General features: G+C 39.3%; 2 protein-coding genes across 2 annotated transcripts in view; both read right to left on the bottom strand.

The window, feature by feature from the left end:
- MMEL1 (membrane metalloendopeptidase like 1) overlaps positions 1–1282 on the bottom strand; it is a 157588-nt gene extending 156306 nt beyond the window's left edge. The window contains exon 1 of the mRNA XM_072156329.1: positions 1150–1282. The gene's annotated coding sequence lies outside the window, so the exon portion shown is untranslated. The remainder of the gene's footprint in view (positions 1–1149) is intronic.
- Positions 1283–10058: 8776 nt separating this feature from the next.
- TTC34 (tetratricopeptide repeat domain 34) overlaps positions 10059–27633 on the bottom strand; it is an 85081-nt gene continuing 67506 nt past the window's right edge. Inside the window, exon 8 of the mRNA XM_072156331.1 lies at positions 10059–13882. Coding sequence (XP_072012432.1) covers positions 13361–13882 — 522 coding nt within the window. The 3' untranslated portion in view covers positions 10059–13360. The remainder of the gene's footprint in view (positions 13883–27633) is intronic.

Raw genomic sequence — 27633 nt, 5'->3', positions numbered from 1 at the left:
GGCCACGTAGAGGGTAAAATATCAAAATAGTTTTTATAATATAAAAAGGGAAATGGAGCTGAGCTGCTGTCTGTTTCCAATGGCAACCAAAATAATTTTTCAAACTACAGGCAGTCCCCGGGTTACGTACAAAATAGGTTCTGTAGGTTTGATCTTTCATTGAATTTGTATGTAAGTCGGAACTGTATATTATATAATTGTAACCCCAGACAAATTTTTTTTTTCTGGGACAATTGGATTTTAAAAGTGTTGGATTGTAATAGGAACCAGGATTAACAATAAAGCTTAACTGCAGACACCTTTGATAACTGTTACAGCTGTTTATTGTAGCATGGGGCTAAAGTAGAGTAAATTACCAACATCCAGAGGTCTGTTTGTAACCATTGGTCGTCTGTAAGTTGGGTGTTCTTAAGTAGGGGACTCCCTGTAGTGCAAAATAGTTATAAGAGACTAAAATTTTAAGTGTTTACTAAGTGTTACTTAATGGAGCTTGAAACCATCCCCAGGTACTGCAGGCCTCTTGATCCTCACACCTTAATAATTCTAAGGTTCCAAATTTGTTGCTGTATTCCAACATTGATCCTGTTTAGAAAAATATTCTGGCAAAAACACCATGTTTGAGTATAGCTTATGTACCGGTCAGTTCACATCACTTTATTTACTGAAATAAATTTTTATTATTATACTTAATATATTTCTAAAAAAACATAAAATTTTGCATACCACACTACTCTCATCCGACTGCATCTTATAACAGAGATCGGAATTAAAATTTAATCAAATGGTTGCATATATCAATGTTTCATAAGGGCTTAATCTGCCGTAACATCTGCACAATAATGATTTTACAGCTCCAAAGTAGCATAATAACCCAGCTGCAAAGTTAAAGATCATGAAATATTAAAAAGGCCATGAAGATCATCACAAAATAAAGAATAAGAATGAGGGAATGAAACTGTAAAACATTTTTTTTTTCAATTAAAATACAAACAGTATTTTCTTGAATTCATGTTATTAGTTTAAAATAAAAAGATTAAAATGTATGATTAAATTATTAAATTGTACATAGTAAAAAAAATTACCCTTGCACTTTTACATCACATTCATCTTCTGTTATTATTCCCTGTACATTATAAAATGTTCTCTCACCTGAATAATGTGTAGAATTTCTCCGCAGTCACTGGCAAGTACTGAGCGGATGTGAAAAAAAAAAATCACCTGTGATATTTACATTTTCTGCCGGAACCAATGGCTGATCTGTATAGCAGCTTATTAGAAACAGCTTTTCTCAGCAAGATGCTTTTCCACAAAGTGCTCAGACTATAGACCTTCCTTTTCACTCTCTACAATTTTTATTTGTCCGCTCTCGCAATCTCATCACACTCAGGTGTCTGAGATTACCCAATGAATTCCCAGCGCTGGTGCTACACGACCAAGGTTATCGTTACATTAACTCCTGCTGATCCAACACAGCAATGAGAATTGTGCCTGGATCTACCTATGCTGTGTCACATTCATAGGAGAGCAACCGCTGTGAACATCAAAATAGGATTTTTGTCTATGGACAACTGGTGAATTTCTCTCCTGTTATGCCTGGTTTTCTAGTCTCTTTCCCTGAAAGACAAGGTTTCCTGTCCTGTACACGTTAATCAACACATTACAAGAGAATTTGGGAAATTAGAGTGACAACCAATATGTGTACACTTTTAAATCCCTCACCTGCTTATAGTTAAGGATGGGGAAGTTATAAGAGACTGCATTGACTGTAAACTTAACCAAAATTAACTGACATCGCTGCATATGGCCATTAGCACCACAAGAATATGGAACAAACAATGTTTAATGATGAATTATTCATAAGTATAGTCTATTGAAGAACTTTAAATACTGGCGAATAATGCATGTGGTATTATAAGTGTTAAGATCAGGCAGAAATGTAATGTAACCCCAGGGCAAAATATCCCCCAGTTTGAGAAAATTCAGTCATTACAGAAGACCTCTAGTGAAGATCGAACATCTTTCTGGCTCAAATTTTTATATAATAAAAGCATAACTCTTAAGTTATCTGGCCAAAAATAGTTTAAGCACAGCTGGAGAGAATCTTTGACACCAATTCTAACAATACCTATATCATTCTGCTTACTTCTTCATAGCCTGAGATACAGCCTGATATATCTATCAGCCCTATGTCTAAAAGCTTCTCTTGAAGTAGGCGGACACTTCCTGGTTGTAACATCAGCTAAACTGATGCCAGAAAAGCTTCGCCCACTTCCCATAATGCTGAGCTCTCATTTCATGCTCTAACGCTGGCAGTGCAGCTAATCAGGATACAGAATTTCAAACTGAAGCCTCTCCTCAGTGTTACTGATGTACAACACAGAAGTGACCCTAACCTGACAGAAAAATTCAATGTCAGTTTTACATCCTCACATCCATACTAATATGCATTACAGTTAAAGTAACATATACACACAAATTAGTACACACACATACATACATATAGACCTATTCACTATTGTACAGATAGACCTATAGTCTGATACAGTATTAGAATATCCTATGTATTGCATGTATGTGTGTGTGTGTGTGAATGCACAGTATTAGTATATCCTATGTATTGCATGTATGTGTGTGTGTGTGTTTATGCAAAGTATAAGTATATCCTATGTATTGCATGTATGTGTGTATGTGTGTGCACAGTATTAGTATATCTTATGTATTGATGTATTGCATGTATGTGTTCAGTATGAGGCTGCTTTTACAAGTAGCATTTTCATTGCATTTATATTGTGTTTAACCTTTTTTGGACTGACTGCTGGCTTTTGATATCAGCAGGCGCAGGTCTGGAGTCTGCAGCAATGTCTCTGGACACTACTGCAGTTTTCTACTGCTTTTGTGCTAGTCGTGGGAGTAGGACCGGTTAGAGGGGAGATGCGGTTTATTACCGCTTCTCCACTCCTCACAGTATCGCGCTAAAACTGTGCGATCATGTGAGGTTAACCCAAGCTGCTGGGTCTGATCAGACCAAGTACAGCTCTGATCAGCATCAAGTCCTCACAGGGGATTGTTTCCCCTTGTAACTGGGGCTCTTGTAGATGCCTCAGTTACAGGGGTAGACTTATTAAAGAAGAAAAATGTAAAATAAAAAAAAACTGTTAAAATAATGTAAAATATGCACACAAAAATATTAATAAATATTCAAAAAAATATATTTACATTCTTACAATTAGGGAATTCATTGATAATGTTAATTTTGAGTTAATTTGAAAACTAAATAAAATACATACTATAAATATAAATATATTTTTTTCTACTTTTAACCCTGATTAAAACTAAAAATGAAAACTTTTATTACGTTTTAATTAGCCCTATGTGTTCCAAAAAAAGGTAGCAAAAAATTTTAAGATAGCACGCGAAAAAATTATGGCCCCTAAAAGTATGAAAATTCGCTACAAATGCCCCGATCACTAAAGCCTTTTCAAGGCTTTACAAGGCTTGGGTCACTAAGGTGTTAATATACATGCAATGCAAAGTAAAAGCAACATGTAAACATGGCTTTAGAGTGCCATAATTTATTTCCAGAGAATGTGACTATGTGAAAAACATAGTTTACATATAAACTTATATTAAAATCTAAACACAATGGCTTGAATTCATTAAGGCGTTTTAAATACCAGTCCTAAAATTCTGCTGGTAGTCCTGCACCCTTATTCACTTCTCAGTAAATGCTGCTGCAAACCTCGCCACTTCGTACCTGTAGACCAGATCTGAACTGGTGGAGCTTTTTGCTAAACGTGGCAGGCCAGGCGCCTTATTCCACAAGGGTTTAAGTGTAAACGCTTATGTAACCGGGTCTAGCTCCTCCCCACCCAATGTAAACACTGCGCGTTAACGTAGTACATGTTGAGGAGATGTGTTGCACTGTGGGCAAAAAATGGTGGTCACACCAGTTGATGACTGTTTTTTGCAGTAGCTGAGGTATGTATTATGATGTTTTGCAGCAGCTGAGATGTGTAATGGGAAGTTCTTCAGCAACTTGGGTGTATAATATGAGGTTCTGCGGCAGCTGAGGTAGGTATTATGAGGTTCTGTAGCAGCTGAAGTGTGTACTATCAGGTACTAAAACAGCTGATCTGTGTACTGTGAGGGTCTGCAGTAGGTGAGGTGTGTATTATGAGCTTTGCAGTGGGTGAGGTGTGTATTTTGATGTTCTGCAACAGCTGAGGTTTGTATTGTGATATTCTGCAACAGACAAGATGTTGTGTTGTAATTATTGAAATAGTATGAATTATGTGTTGGGGGGATTTTCTAAAACTATCTCTGTTTGTCTGGAAACTGCCCTGTATTCAACCTACATCTGCCATAAATATACACGTTTAAAGGGGTATTCTCATCTGGGCACTCACATTCTGTTTCAATAATCTGCCATATATAAACATTTCTTCAATTAGATGTTATTAAAAAAATGTTCCTGTGTGTAGATAATTTCTCATAAATGTAGTCATATAGTCTCTTAGAAACAAGACTGACTCCTCGGATACGGCCACCTCTGCTGGAGGGATTGCCCAAAGAAACAAAAAGTTTTTGTATATGAAATGTCTGGGAGTTACTGCATGTCGAACAGCCGTCCTGTGGTAATGATTGCTGAATCCAGGAAGTCTGGCAGGACTCAATAGCGCATGTCTGGCCACTGCTGCCTAATTGTAATGTGGTTGTATCCAAGCTATCTCGTTTCTAAGGGACAACATTACTAAATTTATGAGAAATTATCTTCACACAGGAACATTTTTTTAATAATAACATCCAATTGAAGAAATGTTTACATGTGGCAAATGAATTAAATTAAATGTAAATTCCCAAATGGGAATAACTTGGCCAAACTGGCATTCATTTTCACTGGGAATAGTGGAATAAGATGGCGAAAAGTTCCTCAAAACTTCCATTAGGGAAGACAATCCCATACACATTCCTAAGTAAAAATCAGCAGTTTCAGGTGAAACTTAAAGGGGTATTCCCACAAAGACAAGTTTCTTAAATGTATTTGGGATAACAAAATAACACATTCTCTAATTCACTGTTATTAACAAAAATGCAGCATTTCACAGATATATAAGTCCAACCAGTTTCCATAAGTCCTGGTGTACACAATTTCAGTTGCGCCTATACACAACCCTGTAACTTCTGACTTGGGGTCAGGGAAGCAATCTTGGATTTCTGTGTGCAGTGCAGCTGAAATTTCTGTCTCTCTGCTCCATGCGACCGGACCAGCCCTCCTGCCGGATGGAGCTCACAGACACTCACTCACTTCCTGACAACAAACAACACAAACAACACAGATATGTAGCAGAACTGACAGTGTGTAATAGGTATCTCATGGGTCTTATTGTCTCTGATCTGTCTCATCTCTCTTGCTATGTGTCAGATACTAGTAAAATGTCAGAAGCCAGATGAAAGTGTAGATAAACCTGTACCCTGATAATCTAACCACAGTGTAAGCTCACAGAAATAGATGAGTAATAAAGTGTCAACCTGTGTAATAGGTATCTCATGGGTCTTATTATCTCTGATCTGTCTCATCTCTCTTTCTTTATGTCAGAAACTAGTAAAATTTCAGAAGCCAGATGAAAGTGTAGATAAACCTTTATCCTGATAGTCTAACCACACTGTAAGCTCACAGAACTAAATGAGTAATAATGTGTCTGCTTAGAGAACCCCCGCTCACACACTGGAATTTTGCACTGACCATCGCTGAGTAATAGGAGCAGTTAAATATGATCTTTATTGTGTAAACATCACTAGGGGATTGAGATCTTAGAATTCTCTTTTTGAGGGAAACCCCTTTAAGGTAGTAAGATATGTCTAGTATCCCTAGGAAATGTAAGATCCCAGCCCCACCAAGAACCTGAGTAAGTTACATTTCATTGAAAATGATGTATATCCCCAGTGATCGAAAGATCAGTACTGAGCAATCCTCATGTGATACACTTTTAAACTCAATATAAGGTTTTGTACCAGTAAGATGCCATCTCTTGATGGATTGTCATAGAACGCGTAACACTTTCTCTTCTCCTGTCATCCTAGCACTTCTGCGTCTGCACACCTCCCTGCACATTCACCCTTCACCATCACCTCAAGCTCATGGCACATGCTCTTCAATTATCACCAAGGATACTAACCAATTATTCATAGAAAATATGAAATTCAAGCTCCAATTCAAGCAACATTACCACTGCAGTTAACAAAGACTTACAGTATGTATCAAAGTGACAGGTACAAAGTACCTGGACAAGTGAAAGTAAGGGAGTTCAGATAGATAAGCTCAGAAATAACGAGATATTTATTAGTGTAATTTAGAATTTTTAGGTTATATATAGAGGTGTGGCTTGTACCTACAATCGACACAGAGGTGTGGGTGGGCCATAAGGGCAAATTTTTTCGTTGTTTTCCTATCACTTTCCATAGAAATATTTTAGATACAGTATATGAGGCCTGGAGTTTTGTGTTCTGAGTTATATTTTCCAATATATTTATATTTTCAATATTTTTGCTTATCCTAATCATTTAAATTAACATATGTTTTTGGTAGTGATTCATTGCTATAAACAATACCATTTGTTTGCTCGCCAGATGTATAAACTATAGATTGTATTCACTGAGTAGAATCAAAACTATTAAACTACAACCTTTATTAAATGTCGATTAAAAGAACAAGGAATTACCAATCACAAAGTGCGTCATATGCTGCCACACAATACTACAAATGCTCCTAGGTCTGCCTTGCTTACTAATATCACTGCATTGTAAGCTACTATATGGCATAGTATACGATATAGACATAGGACAGTATCAGGCATCTATATTTTGAAAGATGGATGGGATACACTAGACCGTTTCACAGCTGCCTCACTTGAACATAAGTGACTGATCTGGTATCCAGCTAGCTCCTATGTTCCGTGACGCCTACTAAGTTTGTTTATGCATGTGCTGCTGATGGTGCATGCACACATGGACACCCACATTGATAATAGCAGTGAACCCAAGAATTGGGTACACTGAGATTAAAAGGGCTTATAACCCCTCCTTTGTCTACCAATTGTGGTACATCATAACACTACCATCTAGGGGCCTGTGATGTCTCCAAGGGCCTGGAGTTCATAACCATGAAGACATCCCTCTGAAAATCAGCGCATGCAGAATGCATATCCCCGCACATCTGTGAGAAGCGAGCAACGATTCAGCCACTAAGTGCAGGGACAGGCCAGGCTGCACTACAAACCCTGCATTGTGATGTCAGTGAGAGGTGGTAAGTGGGTTAATATGAAATGAACAAACCAACGGCTGGATTATAACTGTGCTGGAACTAAGATTATAATAATGACATTCGATTGTAACCTGCATCTCGATGACATATCTGTGCATAATGCATGGGGGTGTGTTCACTATTATGCCTTACCTCTGTTTTTTATGATTGATTTCCAGAACATACATTATGTATTGGATGGCTTTTGTAGCTGGTTTCTGCTGTATCTTCGAGTTCCATAATATTTTGCAACGCTGTGTGCAATATGAACAATCCATTGTCTCACTTTTTCCCATATACTTCCATATTGTTTGGTTGTGTTCACACAAATTTGCAATTTCCAGTTATTGATGTTTTTATTACTCTGAAATTTATTTTTTTATATTAGTCAATGCTGTACACACGATTTCTTTGTAATTATCTTCGATCACATGATTGGTCTGCCAGCTGAAGGGAGTTGAAGTTTCTCCACAGGTATTTAAAGTTTGTGTTCGCTTGCATTGTATTCAGACCTTGATAAAGACATGGTGTGCCGAAACGCATCAGTCTGTGATGCTTGGCTGTGTGGGATGGGAAAATAAAGAAGAATTTTTACTTCCTACCTATGTCGTGCTGGATCAGTGGGTATACCCCTTAAGAGGGTTCTATGTTTGGTCAGGCTCTGGACCAGTTCCTGTGCACCATAAGAGGCAGGGTTGGAGGATATCGTTGTTGGTGACAGCCGAGCGAGGAGGCATATATTGCCTTTATGAACCTTTTTTTTCTTGGACGAGATGCAAATACTTCCAAAAAGTGCCTTCTACAATTAGGAATCTGTTACTTCTGGAATAGATATACTGGGACTTATTTACTAAGGGTCCCGCGGCCACATTTTCCAGACTTTTTCGGGGATCGCGCCGAGGATTGTGTCACAAGCGATCGGATTTTGGCACATCGGCGCCAGCTTTCATGCAAGAGAAATCAGGGGGGCGGACCATCGGACGATCTGACAGATTCAGACTAAGTGCTGGATTTTACATTTAAATTTGTGTCGCATCCAATGCACTTACATACACATGGAGAAAGATGGTGAACTCCGGCGGACCTGATCGGGGAAGCGACACAAGCAGGAAATCGGGTGTATGATCGTCTTTAATCACGGCAGATGTGCAATCCGGTGGACATTCCGGATGAGGGATCGCGTATGACCAGGTAAGAAACTGTGCCTCACTGGTTTGGCTTTAAGCCCACACGTCAATAGGCTTCCTGAAAGTCATGGCTGATGTTAAGGAGGCTGCTTTACAAGGTAGCAAAAAGACGCAATTTTTTATCTCTTCCTGGAAAACGTATTTTCATATTTCCAAGAACAGCCGAGTGGAGCATCAATGGCTATAAGTCCCCACATGTCTGACAGGCGGCCTTAATTGGCAAACTCTTGAGAACTCTCACTTGCTGAACTTAAATTGAGGTAAAACACAATTGAACCTGCATATACCCTGACAGCAAACAATGCAAACTCCTACTCATATGGTTTCAGTTCGTTTAACTATAGGTCACAGTCCATGGAAGAATAGCTGAATCATGCAATTTTTTTAAAATAAAGTAATACATTTACAGAAATCCAATGAAACAATCCGAATGTGTAGCGATTCAAGCAGAATACGTGACTTTGCTTCAATTAGAATTATTTAATGGATAAGAGATCAGGCACGAATCCTGGGCCCTTACAATGTCTTTATCATTCTTAATGCCTTAATAATGTTAAGAGTCTTAATAATTTTACTGTCATGATCCAAGGAAGAAAAGAGGAGACATAAAAGGCAAAGCTTCGTGACTCATTATCCAGCGTTGTCAAACTTGCATATTTTGGAAGACGACAACTGATGATCCAAAATGTCATTGACTAATAAATGCAGCACTCCAGTAGACCTCTCTGAGACGACACAACTGCACTATGATTACAGAACAAGCATCTAATGAGACAGACGGTTACGCCAATTGCAATTTATTAAAAGTGACCTTGTGTACACAAGGACAGTGTCTCTACAGAGCCTTGAAATTGCCTAATGCTAATCAGTCCCTCCAAGTCTCCCTCGTGGGTAATTCCAAGTATCACTAGTTGAAATCAGTTAAAACCATTCACCCTCACACACCAAGATAAAACACAATTAGATTATCACTTCCAAAATAGAATTTCTTTCAATTCTGCATGGACACCCTGGATACATTGTAGCGAGACCAAGCGAGTTGAAAATTGTTGCTATTTAAAGGACAGAGATAAGAGGGATTGGATGTGATTTAAAGGCATTGCATGTTTCAGTTCAACATGTTGTAATAATTAGATTACCGTTTCCATAGGATATTACCATGAGTGTGATCACGCATTACAGTATACAGCTGTGGATGATAGACAACTCTGGAGCAGGACTGGAGCAGAATGGTTAGGGCAGCTAATAATATTATTATATAATATTTTTTTACTTTTAAACCAATGTTGAGTAAACTATCCTTCTTCTAAAGGAATTTTTTAGAGTTTAAAAAAACATTAATACAGGTTACTATAGGCACTGCATTAGACACAATTGTATATTGTATAGTGACAATTTTCTTGTAACCCATGGCAACAAAAACAGTCATTATCCTACCTACTATAAAATAGTAGATAATCAGTGAACCAATAACAATACCCCAATATGTTTCTCTAATGCTGAATAGGGAAAACAAGACAATCAAAACATAGAACATTTTAAGAATTGTTTTATTTAAATTCATGGTCAACTTTAAACATTATTTCACAGTATATATAGACTTCATATACATAAAAATGTTTTTTAACCTGTAACTATATTACCTGACTAATCTTGCAGTTATTCTGAGTAACATGTTGTATTATACTCCAGAGTTGCACTTACTATACTCCTAGTGGAGTCACTTGCATTCATTATTGTAACCATCGGAGAGGGTGTGAAAAATTAACTGCCCAGAGCGCTGGACATTGCGTTTTATAGTTCTTCTTATTCAGCGATCCAAATATATCAATCCTGAAGAAGACCAGCGGCGGGATCGGTGAAAAGAGGGTAAGTATGTTTAGTTTCATTTTAATTCATATTAGTGCTTGATTTCCTTGATTTATTCTGCTGGTAAATTCATTGTGTACATACATTAGATGAATTATCCTGTTCTGATCCTGTGTTTTACCCTATATTACACCCCAGAGGTGAATTTAAATTGCATTAGGCAAATTTTTTTCAAAGGGCCTGAAAATAAGCAGGTGCAAAGCTAGGCGGACAGTCCTATTCTTTACCAAATTTATCCAATAGATTATCCAAGTATTTTTACTTTCTTTTTTGTTTTATTTTACACCAAATAAATGTGCCAAAATTTGGGAGTATACTCCTTTTTGCACAGAGCCACAACTGCTTTTGGTGTACCTTGACCATGGCAATCTACTTATATTTGTTATCCATGGCCTCCTTCCTTCTAAACACAAGTTTTTAAATTATGCTAATGAGCTAGCAGGGCTCATGGGGGCATTACTAGAGCCCCACCATGCTGTAGCTGTACAGACTGTAACACTGTATCACTCATCCCCCTAATCCCTTATCGCTTCCCCCTTCCTCTGCCTATTTTAACCTCACAGCAGAATGACAGTGGGAGGGGGAAAGTGCTCCTACACAGTGTTACAGCCTGTGAATCTACAGCACAGATGGGCTCTGATAATGCCCTGCAGAGCCCTTCTGGTTCATTAGCATCATTTAAAAAGTTAATTTGAGAAGGAAGAAGGTCATGGATAGCAAATATAAGAAGATCACCACTCTCACAGTTTCTGGATCTATGAGTAAGTGTCTCTGGTGTATCTTGCTTGATTTATAGGTTAGATTTCCTATAAAGACTGTCTCAAACCCATGATGTAGAGCGAGGCATTTAAAACTAATAGTTTTTGCGCAGACCAGGATACATCTCTGATACATTTTTTGTACTGTACATTTTTGTATCTGCATTATATCATGCATTATGTTCTAAAGTTGCATTCACAATTCTGCTGCCTTCAGAGTCCAAATCTCTCAACATTCCCTATGTAGTTAGTGTATGAACACAGTTTGTTCTGGTGAAGCAGCATTTACAGGCATTGCACAGTAATCTGCCATATTTACAACTAACTGTTGCCCTCCATTAATCATTTAAAAGTGAATGAGGTCTCAACCTGGAGGTGGCCATGGCTATCTGATGTTCTATGTAAATAAATGTAGCATTACATAAGGCTCCTTCATGTAAATAACAACCCAGTCATACATGGTTGCTTGATCTCCAAAGTGGAAGTATGTGTTAGAGAAGTATATATAGCCAGGGGCGTAGCAACAGGACAAGCAGCCACAGCAGCTGCTAAGGGGCTCGCAGTGTCAGGGGGCCCGGCATCTGACCTGACACACTAAAGAATGGAGGATGTGCACCATTGTATTCAGGTTATACTGAATATTGTACAGCATATTGTTCACCACTTTCATGGATTACACGGCTTGGACAGATATTTAACAGGTGTCTGTGCTGGGATTGTGTTGCATGCGATTGGTTTTTGGCACAGCCGCGCAGGCTTCCATGCGACACATGTTGGGGGCAGGCCGTCGGACGATTTGACTGATTTGGACTGAGCGCGGTATTTAACTTTCAAACTGCGTGACAGGGCAATGCATTTACATACACTAGGAAGAAGAAGGTGAACTCCCTCCGACCTGAGCGGGGAAGCGACACATGCAGGATATCGAGAGCACAATCTTAGTGAATCGCGGCACAGTGGATTATCGTCAGACAATGCATTTTCTGTGAAATCCGTTGGACAGGTCAGTACATGTGCTCCAATATATAACAGTGCACAACTTTCACAGTACACAGCATGAATTGTCAGCTCAGATAAGAAATTTTGGGGTGGATGGAGGGGAGAGAAGAACAACAGGACTAGGGATCTCTCACCTATAATTCCTCATGTGGTAGGCAGCTACTGGGGCTGATCTGTGTAAGTGTATAAATGTATATATCAGTGCATAAATGTGTGTGCATACGTGTAAAATGTGTGTAAGTGTATAAATGTGAGTATACAAATATGTATATTTACTGAGGGGATAGAGTCACCAATCAGAAATCCGCTATGTGGCACTGCCTCTACTAGTTACGCCCCTGTATATAGCCCAACAGATAACACAACTGGTGAAATAAATATTCACTATTTATCTTGGAGTGCTGCTTCCTTTCTAAGTCAGTTCCTTGAAGCCTGCACCTACATTGGATTTAATCCGGTTATCCACAGTGCTGCTCCTTCTACCTATTTATCTAGCCCAACAGATAATGTAATGTATCAATATAGACCTGATATTCTGCACGTATGGTTCTACATTTTGTATGAAGGCAACCTCTGTTGAATAATGCCCCCAGTAACTAAGAAGAGTGGTGGTGTTATTTAGTGATGAAAGTGACAATCAAAGGCATAACATGAATCTTCTTAGCTCCATTCCTAATACTTGTATCATCTTATGGGTAAATCTTCTTGCGACGTTACCTCTAAATGATCCCTTTGGTTAAAGCCTCTTGTACCTCTCTATCCCTTATAGATAGCCATGGTGACAACAGCTCTGATCATATCTGTAGCTAAGAAAACCGTTGCAGTACAGGTAGTCCACAAGTTACGTACAGGATAGGTTCTGCTGGTTTGTTCTTAAGTTGAATTTGTATGTAAGTCGGAACTGTATATTTTATAATTGTAACCCCAGCCAAAAATATTTTGTGACCAAATTGGATTTTGAAAATGTTGGATTGTCGTAAGAACCAGGATTAACAATAAAGCTTCATTGCAGACACCTTAATAACTGTTAGAGCTGTTTACTGTAGCTAAAGTACAGTAAATTAGTAACATCCAGAGGTCCATTTGTAACTAGGGGTCCTCTGTAAGTTGGGTGTTCTTAAGTAGGGGACCACCTTTTATATCAAATCCTCTCAACTAACTAAGCTGAGATCTTTACTGCACCACTGCTGATCTTGTGCACAAGTTGGATAACTTTACTCTGGAGTTCTTAGTCCTATACAATTACACTAATGGACAATACATCCTGATGCTTCTCTTTTAATCTTGCTTTTCAATTTCCTCATCTCCTGGTTGGTTTCATCGATTAGTAATCCACATTCAGTCACTTTCCACGACTCTTCTAGCAATTTTTGCTCATAATATTTCTGTGAAACGTGACTGAACATCTCTGCCAGCCGCTGCTTTCCAGGTGAATTGTTAATGGTGGACAATGCCAATGAGCTGTCCAGGCTCAGAGCCTTCATGTACTGCCTGCAGGCTGCTTCATCCTCCTCCTGTATGAGCATGATGTATCCCTTACAGCAGAAGTCTTCCACTTGTGTCTTTAGGTCATTCGCACTGTGCCTTTGGATGGCTTTATCCATGTCTGTGACCGCGCTGTGATAGTCTCCCATATGAAGAAGGCAGGTTGACCGCTGACGGAGATATTTGGGGTTGTTATTACTGGCTATGACGGCTAGAGTGAAATAATTCAGCGCCGTGTCATGGTCATTTTCCTGAGTGAACGAGGCGCCTTCTTGTCCGGCCACCTGTAAAAAAAGAATGAAATCGTAAAATTAAATGTATAAGTTTAGGCTGTTTTTGGAAAACATACATTGCTGAATTACATATTTGATTGAACATTTATAATTTTGATGTTTGTGCTATTTAAATCTGTCGATCCCCAGAATCAGTGGATACTAGTCAAGGGGGTGGTACCCTTTCTTTTTAATGCAGAATACAGAGACACACTCCTACAGAATAACACACCTGGATTCAGTATCCAACATATCACAGTGCTGTTCCACCCTATATTTTTCTAGCCTACAGAATGACAAATGTTACATGTATGAGATAATTGACATATACACTTTTGAACAGGTTGACAATTTAAAAAACACTAAGATGAAAAAACAGGGCACTATTAGGAGGTATGAGGTATGTCATTAACAGTAATGACAGTAGGCAGTTTGGTCAGTAGCCTGGCCCAAGACTTTTAAGGGGGCCCATGGTCACCTAAACCACACACCAAATTTTATACAAGGACCTTCATCCATGAAATTCTTAAACATATGTTCATTCCGTCAATACACATGTACACACGTGCCAGTTCAGAATCTTTGAAGCTCCTTCAAAGGTCCTGAAACCTCAGCTTGAAAGCAGGCAGAACGGACGAATCCTCCATTCCCCGAGAAGCTTGATTCTAGTATCTAGTACCATATGTAGGAAGGGAATTACAGACTTGTAGGGGCAATAATACAATAATAGTACAGCCCAGGGCCCATCACAGTCTTAATCCACTCCTGGGTCCACCCCATATTCCTAGTATTTTCTTTTGCTTCTTATACTCTCTTATCCGGATCCTTTGGATTCTGGTCACCAGTGGACGCTGCAACTCCGGAAAAAAATATTTTACATTTCTATTATCTTTGTATATAATTTTTACCAATTGTATTTATTGTGACAAATTCTGGTTGCGCTGTGACATTTTTGTATATCCTGCATTTAATCCTTTAATCCCTGGTCATTGAGCATTCTGTACTTGGTAACATGTCCTCTTTCCCTCTTTCAGTAAAGATATGCTTGTACTCATGGTCTTTTACACTAGACAAATATGCCATTCAGGGCACCACAAACCAGGGAATTTAGGCATATATTGATTCATTCAGCGCAAGAGGAGGAAAAAATGTTTAAAAAATACCAACAACTCTTGCATCTTGTTTGGAGGTTAATATACAGCTCCTCCAGTGGGAAATGTGTGCAACTGCAGCATTATTTTTACCTTATGTAACAATTTTTTCCTCAGAATTTATTGTACTACCATTTGTTTGCATAATTTTATGTACCAAATCCTTGTTCCAAAGAAGTGTTATGTATTAAGTCACTAAAAGAAATACAGAAACAAAGGGCTGGAGACATTTCCAGGATTCATTTGGCTGTTTAAAGCTCTCCCGGCAGTAAGTGTTTGCCTCACAATGTGTGAGTAGACTGAGTGCACTGGTGCTCATACAAGAGGCTATTCCCATCGAGATAAGATTATTTAATGTTTATCTACACTTTTAGAGTCCATTGTTCAATTCTGCAAGCATTTATTTGTTTAAGAATATCATCCCATTAAATCATATTATGAAAGAAAGACCTGTGTCACTATGAAGATGACAGGTAGGTGTTTAGTTCTCAGCATTTAGTACTCCAAGATAAAAAAGGCAAGGATTTTGTAGAGTACCATGGTGGTGGGCCACTTCGCATAGGTGACAGTCACACCCTTTCCCTGGCAGTAAAGGATCCTCTATCATGTTAGATGATGCCAGTGTTATAAATGGCATATTGTAGGGGAGTAGGGAGGAGATGTTCCATATTTTATAATATTGATCACCTTTCATAGCCTCATAATAATCTGGAAAAATAATCCCTTAAAATTAGATGGCAATTGTATGTGTGCAAATGATCACCTGACAAATGGGGAAACATGCCACGGTCACATGTACCGCTAGGTGTCCGTTCATACCACGATGCTAGCGCACAGGGGGAGGTCCTCAGCACGAACGCACATGCGTTTCCAGAGAAAACGCTAGGGTTTAGGGTCCCTAACATTTTTACCATATGTGTTGGTGACCACATTCCCAAATATGGTGGCCCGATTACACACTGTGCATGATGGAAGCTGAGGTCAGTACACCTCACCATTGCACATGCACCCACTTCTCAGAGCATGTACTCACCCCGACTTCACTATGGGCAATGGCAATAGGTATCTCATAATTATTTGCTTTTCGTACAATAAGAGCAAATCAAAACTAATCAAACCAGAGACCTTTTGCATAGGCAATTTAAAGTGGACATTTTAAAGTGAAGCTATAAAAACTCTGGAACTGTTATATTTATATTGGGGCTTATTTACTAAGGGTCCCACGGCCGCATTTCCGTAGGGTTTTCCAATGTTTTCAGGGATCTCACCGCTGGGACAGGGATTTAGAAATCAGAAAACAGGGGCGGGCCATTGGACGATCCGACTGATTTGGACAGAACATGGGACTTAACTTTAAAATTGTGTCGCACTTACATACACCGGGAAGAAGATGGTGAACACCGGCGGACCTGAGCGGGGAGCAACACATGAGGGATATCGGGAGCATGAATCGTGGCACAGGGCATTCTCGGCGGACACTCCGGATCGGGGAACGCGCAGGACCGCGTAAGTAAATGTGCCCCATTGTGTTCATTTTTACATCAACAGTCAAGAGAAAAAGAAAGTACATCCTTTTTTAAATTCTATAGTATCAGGACAAGATTTATTCCTTAGAATGACTCAAAATTAGATAAATACAACCTCTAGTATATGTATAATATTGCCCCAAAGTCCCTTATGACCTTGATATTATAGAACCACTAAAACCTATTGGGCAATCTGAATTAATTATCTTACCCCATTTTAGAGGTGTTGTAGCCGGAGCCTTATCTGTGTATATTTTTGATATTTAAAAAAAAAAAGGTTTTAATCTACAAGTTGTGTTAAGATTTCTCTGAACGTGTTTGTCCTGTAATGGATTTCTAAGAAACATATTTTCTGATGCGAAAATGCTAACCAGCTGTCAGCCATTAAGTGAGGTCAACTTAACAAGCAGCGGAGTTCAGTGTTTTGCATACTTAACAATATTAACAGGATCATTTCTGTCGTTTCTCGTATTCAACAACAGATCATGCACTCACAGGCCAGAATGTAGAGACTAATGAGCAGAAATAATGAGACTCAACAAAATAGTTTTCTATCTCCAATTAGATACAATTATGCTTTATATTTCATTATAAGCAGCCCTAAGTTGTCCTTAAAGGGATAATAAACTTAGTAATGCCTTTAATATAAGGGTGCGGTCACACGTCGCGTTTACTGCATGAGTTTAAAAACGCATTGGAATAGCTGAAGAGTGATTTGCCTAATTAAACAGCTGTTAACACTTGCGTTTACAAAATGCAACTGTTAACACATTACATATGCGTTAACATCCCGGTTACTGCACGCGTCTGTTAACACACAGTTAACATATATGTTAACGCAAATGTTAGCATTTGCATTTTGTTAACGCAAGTGTTAACAGCTGTATAATTAGGCAAATCGCTCTTCAGCTATTCCAATGCATTTTTAAACGCATGCAGTAAACGCGACGTGTGACCGTACCCTAAGAGTTTTGACAATCATATTAAGTACATGCACTAGAAGATGTGCTAGATATGTGGAGTCCTAACATCAGATTACTTAAAGGAAACCTACCACTTCTGAAGGTAGGTGTGAGATGTAAACACCGGGCACCAGCTCAGGGTGAGCTGGTGCCGGAGCTTACCTTAGCGAGTGTTTTAAACCGCTATATCGCGGTTTAAACACATTTTGATTTACGTCCGCGAGGTAGCTTCGGCGCTGCGCCCGGCCGTGCGCGCTCGCCTCCATACGAAGTGCCGGAGGCGTCACGCGCGCACGGCCGCGCACAGCGCCGAAGCTGCCTCGGGGCTGTAAATCAAAATGTGTTTAAACCGCGATATAGCGGTTTAAAACACTCGCTAAGGTAAGCTCCGGCACCAGCTCACCCTGAGCTGGTGCCCGGTGTTTACATCTCACACCTACCTTCAGAAGTGGTAGGTTTCCTTTAAAATCAAATATGTATCCATGCTTTGACCAGGTCTTTAAGAGGTGTATTTAGAATAATTTATATTAGCTCTGTAAAAATGTTTTTGGTCCTGTGACAATTGGATTTTCAAAAGTTTTTTTTGATCACCTCAAAAATTGATCACCTCACAGCTGATCATTGCAGGCCTAGGACTAAAGTAAAATCTTCACCAGAGGTCCATCCATCCATCTGTAATTTGGGTGCAAAAATTCAGAAACTAAAACAGTCTCCTTTGTTTCCTAAAATATGCCATAGTTTATCATACCAAACAGCCCCTTCATGGTTATATTATATAAGGCCCCTTCATTCCCTGTGGATTCATTAGAAATAGTCCCTCCCACCCCATGGATTCCTTATGTACAGTCTTATGTGAAGCCCCCCAGCAGCTCTTGGCTCCGACACTTGCCCAGGTATGCCCAGTGCGGACGCCGGCCCTGTCAACAACTTACACTATGTTACCCCAAATATCTTGTGAATTGGATCAAAAAAATTAAGTAGCTATTGGCCCTCATGCATGAAACTGGCTATGGCTTAGTTAGGGCTGGGAACCAAATACTGGTAAGTATACCCAAAATAACATTTTACCATCCTCTGTTATATCTTTTTTATGTATCTATTAATTTACAGAGAACTTGCAGAAGCTAAAAAGTTCTTAAGATACGGATCTTAAGATACAAACACCAGAGATCTTAATTGGGTTTTATATGAACCCAATAATCTCAACCTTATTAGTAACAGAGAGCAAAGTATCCACAATGCATTTGTATTTTAGCACCTTACCCGCTGGAGTAACAGACGCGGACCTGCTCCCAGCAACATTCATGAATCATGTTTATGTTCAGTGAATAGAAACTTAAACCCAGTAACATGGCTAATTATTATATTACTCTGTGAGATACATATTTCCCTAGACTCCAGACTCATAACCTTTGCTTCTGATTGGAACTATGAGGGGCTGTTTAGTGGGTTCAATTGTATCCATTAGTTAAGATTTATGTAGCTCTGGGAACATTCTTCCTATACCTAACCACAATTTATTTCCTTATTTATGTTATTTGGAAATGTTTTGCTCTTAAAAACATTCTAGCTGCTTCTTCTTATTTCTGAAAAGATATAAGTAAGTCTCCTAAAATGTAACCATCAACCTAGACCTGTTAATAGATTTACGCCTTTATGATCTCACCAGTGTCTAGAGACAAGGACAAGTTGTGTGTGTGGTTGATGTGTAATATACCCAACAGACACGATACACGTCCTAAAAGACACATGGTTAAAAAATCAAGTATCTAAACAATTCTAAAAATTCTCTCTTCTTTTTGTTATCTATTACACAATCGTGGAAACAAGAATGCAAATCACTGAGCGCAGCTGGATCTTGAAGGAGAAAAGTAGAAGGGATTTGTAAATAACCTCTTTTATGGAACTCCGGAGGATTGTTCAAAAAATGACAAGGGTCCCAGGAGGTTGTGGACCATGAATCATCCACAGCTGAGCAGGTCTATTATGGAGGAGCAGTTCAGCGCTAGGACACAGCTCCAAATTACAAAGTCACTTAATGTTAGATAGAAATCATTTATTTTATTTATCGCTTTAAGAAAGATAGGATGTTAAGAAAAATATTTCTTGACAGCCTTTTAATTTTTAGATTATAGGGATATTTCCACATAAGCCATCCCACCGGTATCCAGAATACATACACACTAGACCATTTCAGCCTATTAGCAACTACGGACATAGCCAAACCCTGGCGTTTACGGGCACCTCTCTCTGACACATTGGTAGACACCATTATGAATGTAGTTTAGGGCCCTGTAACATTTTGTTTAATTTTAATATCAAGTGATCTCAGATCTTTTGTCTCATAAAATGAGTTCATAAAAAAGTTCTTCTGTCCCCAAACCTCTCTTTCTTATAAGTGTTGTGAAAATATTTAAATGATTTTTAACAGGATCTAAAAAGACACAAAGTGGGAAGCAACCCAATTGCTCAGCACTTAAAAACATGGTAAGACGGAAGTATATAAAGAAAAAAAAAGGCTAACATCACTTCTACAGCTTTGGCAGCAGAAGGGGCATCATTTTTATATATTTTATTTCTATGTACATTTGTGAGATGAAGGCCCAGATTTACTAAAGCCAGTTTTCTGAAGGACTTTGGGCTGTTCAGCTGCACTATAGCCAACGCGACACAAATTACTGCACTGAAGGGGGCGTTCAGGTAACAGAAGGACCATGCGCCATATTTATCAAGCAGAATTGTGTAGCGCGCTCTATGTTAAAGGTAAAAAAAAGTTGCCGCACCCTGTCGGAGCAGTGCCGGGGCACCAGATTCATGAAGAACGTGCACCACAACCTGGCGTGAACCTGGCGCATCCTGCACACTACACAGGCAAACTGCATTTAGTGCAGTGTGAACTGTTTTTGATAATTGTGGGTCAAAAGTCTAAAAAAATATTTACACATTTCTAAAATTCACCAAAATTGCTTTGCAAGGTTAAGCAAAACCACAAAGTGTTTAACAGATTTCTCAATATCCCACCACAATATTAATCCCACAATGTTTCCACAAGAGTCAGGGATTGTGGGTAATTCCACACTCACTGCATTTTATAGATAGGATGACACAGTTAGACCACACTGTAGAGGTTTCCACTCTCCGGTTCATATGTATTGCAGAAAAGTGCCTGCTTTTTGTGGTGCTGACCTGTGTCCTATAAAGTATATTTCCAGAGCATTGAAAATATCTGCCGGAGTGAATAAAAGTTCATGTGTTCATTTTTGGATGATAGGATGAGTAATTGCAAATAAACATACATACATTACACAGATAATTATTCACAGCCAGGGAGTTATCATTCTTCAAAAGACAAGCTACCTTCAAAGGAAAAACACACATGTATATTTTGAGCATTTCTAACTTTTTATATAAGAGGATATTTCCCTACTCTTAAAGAAAATCTACCTCAAAATCCATCATGATAAACCAGGAGCACTTACTCATCGATCCAGGCACTGCGACTGTGGTAATCTTATAGTTCTTATCCAAGGCTTCCTTACTTCTAAAATCAACTTCAATCTTCCTGCTGTGAGCACACAGCAAAAGGAAATCTACCATTTGTTCTTATGCATTATGAACCAAACATACCTTGATAATGCTGTAGCTACACTGATGCAGAAACATATCTATCCGAGTGGTTTTGCTGAAAAAAACAATTATAAAATAATGATAATGAAGTCTCTCGCTCCTTTGGCTGGCTCAGATTTTCTCCTCACCCTAATTATGCACTGCTTCAGCCTTGTCCTGCCCAGCATAAGCTGAGAATATATCATCACTGTGTTGTCCCTGACAGGCAGAAGCAATCAAAATTTGCACAATCCGCCAGCTGCTGTCTATGAGTCATCCATCTCAGGTTGATTAATCCTGTCTGGATAGTTCAGGAAGCTCAGTGTTAAATGTGTTTTTGTAGGCACCCATCTTTCCCAAGGTCCTGAATTTTATAATTGTTTTTTGAGCAGAACCACTCGGTTCAGGAATTAAACAAGATATGTTTCTGCATCAGTGTAGCTACAGCATTCTCAAGGTATGTTTGGTTCACAATTCATAAAAACAAATGGTAGATTTTCTTTAAAGTGGAACAGCCTATTCATCTACAACACAGAGGGGCTCTGATAACACACCCCAGAGCCCTCTCTGGTTCATTAGAATAATGTTAAAAATTGCTTTTAGAAGAAAGGCCATGGAAAACCAATATAAAAATATTACCAAATATTGCCTTGATCTATGAGTAAGTGCCCCTGGTTCATCATGATGGATGTTAATGGTTAATTTCCTTTAACCGGATATTAGTCCTTTAATTAATTGTCAACCAAAAAGTGAGCTTACGCCTGACTAAATTCCCTCTTTCCAAACTCCAAGAAATTCTGTGTAGTTGTCTAATACCAAATGTTGGAGCTCATTAACATAGTGATCCTCTGGGCTATAAATATTTGAGTGCAGAACATCTCAGGGCAGCCATGGAACACTGAGAACTGGCAGAGGACTGAATAGTCTCTGGGTTATACAATATAACTATCGTTCTACTACTCAGATCAGCATACTACTTCATATTCATGGTCTAATCCATGGTCATAACACTTATGTTGAAGATGGTAAATATATCCTGAAAGTATTTATCCCCCTTTTCTACATTTCAGGCTTCAAACGTACAGATATAAAATGTATTTTTTTTGGTGAAGAATCAACAACAAGTGGGACACGTTTGTGAAGTGGAATGGAATTTATGAATTCTGGGCTATCTATGTAAATCTGTTTTTCTGGTCTCTATTTTCATGCATACAGCAGAAGACTGCTGCAGCCTATCTATGGTCACACCAATCATGGAGAGTATTACTGGCATTAATGAACATAGTATATGACCTGTATTATCAGTGACTGGCTACAGAAGTCACCTGACATATACACAGTAGCAGGACCTGCCTATTTTGGGTACTTGCATTCCCTTGATGGCACCCTATCTACTTGTCAACTCACTATAAAATGCCCATGTAGGATGTACATCTACTAGTACAACTGAAAGAAGTGACACCCTGTTTATCTGTCTGTACTAGTCAACCACAATAATAAGATAAGAAAATCAAGATACTACAACCCAACAACAATTAAAACCAATCTACTGTACATCCAAATGAATGTTAAACTCCATCATGAATAGAACATGAACAAGTGTAGACGATGGACAGAAATAGACGGAACCCACATAGATATGGCAGAACCATCGCAATAGCACTAGTCACCAAGAAGTCCAAATGCTTATCTCTGAACTTGCAAGTCCTATGGTCTACATTAAAAATAACTGAGAAATATTTTAATGCACTTCGCGTATTCATTCCTTTCGCAACTTTTACACTAGTAATTCTGTGTTATTAATACCTATCTACTGTGACATTTTAATGCTTCCAGTAAAGAAACATAGTCTTCCTGGCATAAAGTATTACTGAAACCAAGAGTGAAAAGATGAGATGGTTTCCAGATCAGAACACGTTGACACCACATCAGACCACGCCACAGCTTTTTAGATACTGTTAACATTGCTCTCTTCGTGCGTTTCTAAAGAAAGAAGTGTGTTGATTGTTCAAAATGTAAAATAATAATAACCACAAGTGGAATCTGAGTTGCATAGTGTGTCTTCGGCATCTGGATTTTATGAATGCACAGTTTTAAGGGTCTTTTGGATGATCTGCACTATGTTACATGCAGCCCAAACTGCTGATCTTCACTTGGAAAACGCAGGAACGGTGTCTAGGAATCTAATGTGATGTCAAAATGTTCAGATCCTAAAAAAAACATTTCTTCTATCCACTCCTGATGTGGTGAGAATCAACCACCCCTATTGCATCCTTTTGGATTTTTTGAACTTTAGGGTGGCATATATCGGTCCACACAATTTTAAGCTGGATCTCGGTCCACATAAACACCTATGGCACCCAGTCACAGTGCAGTGAGCACACGCTGTCTCAACGCATCATGACCGAGCACGGAAAAATATAGGATGTGTCCTATATATTGCCATATAACAGTGCATGTCTTTTAACGGAGAGAGGAGGGGTGAGAAGTGCTCACTCCTCCTCTCTTTTGAAAGTATCTGTATACTCATCGGAGGTTACCGCTCGTGTAAGCATACCTGTGCAAGGGGCCTAAAAGAAGACTACTTTTACCTTTAATGACTTTGTATAAGTGCATCCAAAAGGAAACTAACCAGAACTAAATTGTTTTTTCCTTAAAAAGAGTGACCTTTTTATAGAGACACTGCACTGAGAATACTTTCATCCCTTATCAGAAAGGCTATGTCATGGGGACAATCATGTATTGGGTAACACTGATCCCAATGGGATGAAAGTATTCTTTTAGACAAAGTGGGGCCCTGGGCAAAATTAAAAGTGAGGCCTCAAAATAAAACTATTTTATGAATAGTGACAGTCAGTAAGGGGCTCCTGTAGCTCTGCACAATAATAACACTTTGTAGTTACACACAGTACCGGTAGTATGATAGGGCAATGTGTATGTAACATGTGACCATAGGGGAATTTTATAGGCGATAGATAGATGATAGGGAGATTGATGATTGCAGATAAATATGAAAGATTATACATTTATAGATAGATGATAGATTTTTAGATGCATAAATATAAAGTAGATTACATATGGATAGCTAGACAGAAGATAAATATATGAGAAATAGATGAATAGATAATAGATAGGAGTGGGCTAGGTAGATAGAAGATATATACACTCACCGGCCACTTTATTAGGTACACCATGCTAGTAACGGGTTGGACCCCCTTTTGCCTTCAGAACTGCCTCAATTCTTCGTGGCATAGATTCAACAAGGTGCTCGAAGCATTCCTCAGAGATTTCGGTCCATATTGACATGATGGCATCACACAGTTGCCGCAGATTTGTCGGCTGCACATCCATGATGCGAATCTCCCGTTCCACCACATCCCAAAGATGCTCTATTGGATTGAGATCCGGTGACTGCGGAGGCCATTTGAGTACAGTGAACTCATTGTCATGTTCAAGAAACCAGTCTGAGATGATTCCAGCTTTATGACATGGCGCATTATCCTGCTGAAAGTAGCCATCAGATGTTGGGTACATTGTGGTCATAAAGGGATGGACATGGTCAGCAACAATACTCAGGTAGGCTGTGGCGTTGCAACGATGCTCAATTGGTACCAAGGGGCCCAAAGAGTGCCAAGAAAATATTCCCCACACCATGACACCACCACCACCAGCCTGAACCGTTGATACAAGGCAGGATGGATCCATGCTTTCATGTTGTTGACGCCAAATTCTGACCCTACCATCCGAATGTCGCAGTAGAAATCGAGACTCATCAGACCAGGAAACGTTTTTCCAATCTTCTACTGTCCAATTTCGATGAGCTTGTGCAAATTGTAGCCGCAGTTTCCTGTTCTTAGTTGAAAGGAGTGGCACCCGGTGTGGTCTTCTGCTGCTGTAGCCCATCTGCCTCAAAGTTCGACGTACTGTGCATTCAGAGATGCTCTTCTGCCTACCTTGGTTGTAACGGGTAACGATTTGAGTCACTGTTGCCTTTCTATCAGCTCGAACCAGTCTGCCCATTCTCCTCTGACCTCTGGCATCAACAAGGCATTACCGCCCACAGAACTGCTGCTTACTGGATGTTTTTTCTTTTTCGAACCATTCTCTGTAAACCCTAGAGATGGTTTTGCGTGAAAATCCCAGTAGATCAGCAGTTTCTGAAATACTCAGACCAGCCCTTCTGGCACCAACAACCATGCCACGTTCAAAGGCACTCAAATCACCTTTCTTCCCCATACTGATGCTCGGTTTGAACTGCAGGAGATTGTCTTGACCATGTCTACATTCCCTAAATGCACTGAGTTGCCGCCATGTGATTGGCTGATTAGAAATTAAGTGTTAACGAGCAGCTGGACAGGTGTACCTAATAAAGTGGCCGGTGAGTGTAGATAAATAGATAGACAAAAAGCTAAAATGGAAAAAGTTCAAGTCCGCACAGTAAAGTGACTCATGAGAAGGAGGGGTGCATTGCCTCCAAGGATTTCTTCTTGATCCTTGTTTGTAGTCAACGAATGGAAAAGGCAGGCAGCACTCCAAGGTTCAAATCAAACGTGAGTGATTTTTATTGAAACGGGTAGCAGCCCGTTTCAATAAAAATCCCTCACATTTGATTTGAACCTTGGAGTGCTGCCTGCCTTTTCCATTTGTGGACAAAAAGCTAGATAGATAAATGGTTAAATAGAAAGATAAGAGATTCTGACGATTACAGAAAAGGACATATCTACTATTGGCAAACCACACAATCTGAACCAAAACAGAGAGAAAACAACAAAAGTAAAGGCAAACCATCCAACAACAAGCCCACACCGAGAAGGAACACCAAACAAGACGAGGGGGCCGCAAGCACCACCGATACAGGAAATCCCACACAGCCAAAAACACAGCAACCCACACCCAAGATGGCGTTGAGAAAGAGAACCTGACACAGACAGTGGTAAATATTTCTTCCAAAACACTCACTAATGATCAAATGTCTGTTTTATCAAAAGGTCTCTCATTTTGTATTGCCTCCCACCCTGATTGGTTTCAGGTGGAGACAGATATACAGAAGTTGATACGTTCTATCAAACTCAAACAGTTTTTTCATACTCGCACTATGAATGTACCTCGTAATGAATCTGATCTGTGTTTAAGTCAATTTAATCTGTATAACAAGAGCACATTCACTCCGGATGTTGAAGCCCCACAAATTGAGGCTTTCGCATCTGCAGTGAAAAATGATATTGCCACGTTACGTGCTGCCACAATAGATGCCCCTTTGAGCCATCCCAACCTAACTAGGGGTGAGATCTCGGCCTTAGGCGAGCTGGCCCGTGATGGCGACGTCACCGTCAAGTCGGCAGATAAGGGCGGTGCCGTCGTCGTCATGGACACCAGCTCGTACGTGGCCGAGATTAAAAGACAATTGTCTGATGAGCAAGTGTATCAAAAAATTCCAATGGATCCTAAATTTTCACTATCCAGAAAGATTAAATCAATTTTAGACAAAGCTCTACAGGAGGGTATTATAAATGAGGATATGTACAGGTATTTATGGGTGGAACACCCTGTAACCCCGGTGATATATATATTACCAAAGATACACAAGAGTTTAATACAACCCCCTGGTAGACCGATTGTGTCTGGTACAGCTTCGATTTTTTCAAATATTGCCACGTTTCTTGATAAGGCTCTTAGAGATCTATCCACCTCAGACAGCTCATATATACGTGATACTGCCGATTTCATCAATAAGTTGAATGACACTCAAATCATACTTACACACAATACTTTATTAGCATCGTTTGATGTGGTATCACTTTATACCTCCATAGATCATGGAAGAGGTTTAGCAGCGGTATGAAAAAAGATTACATCTACTGGTTTTTCGATCAAGACACAAGAATTCATTCTCACATTACTCGAGTTTGTTTTGAAGAACAATTATTTTCTTTTTGGTGATGACTTTTTTTTACAGCGCATGGGGGTTGCGGTGGGGGCTAACATGGCACCCACATATGCAAACATCCTAATGACGGCACTGGAGGAGGATGTCATCTATACCTCCCCATCTTTTGCATGTTGCTTAAGATGGTGGAGGTATATTGATGACATCTTCCTTCTGTGGGCACTTACTAAAGATGAATTGGACACATTCCACAATTTCCTAAACGCTGTTGATGATAGTATCAAATTCACCCTAGTCTGTTCTGATGTTGAGTTACAATTTTTAGATGTGGAAATCACCAAAGATGGTGTCTCTTTGCAAACAGACATTTTTTCTAAACCCACTGACAGGAACACATTGGTCAGATACGAAAGCAGTCACACCCGCACAACCATCAAATCACTAGCATACAGCCAAAAGAATCACCAGCTGATAAAATACAGAGCAATCTAGACAACATGGCATATACATTTAAACAAAAGGGATATCCCAGAAAAATCATTGAACAAAATTTACACAAAGCCAGTTTGACAAATAGATCTGAATTATTATCAACTAGGAGAGAGAACCATCAACTAGATAGAATTCCTTT

The sequence above is a fragment of the Engystomops pustulosus genome, chromosome 6, assembly GCF_040894005.1.
Source record: "Engystomops pustulosus chromosome 6, aEngPut4.maternal, whole genome shotgun sequence".
Classification (NCBI taxonomy): domain Eukaryota; kingdom Metazoa; phylum Chordata; class Amphibia; order Anura; family Leptodactylidae; genus Engystomops; species Engystomops pustulosus.
Note: the sequence above shows the minus strand (reverse complement) of the source record. Positions and strands in the feature narration are given on the sequence as shown.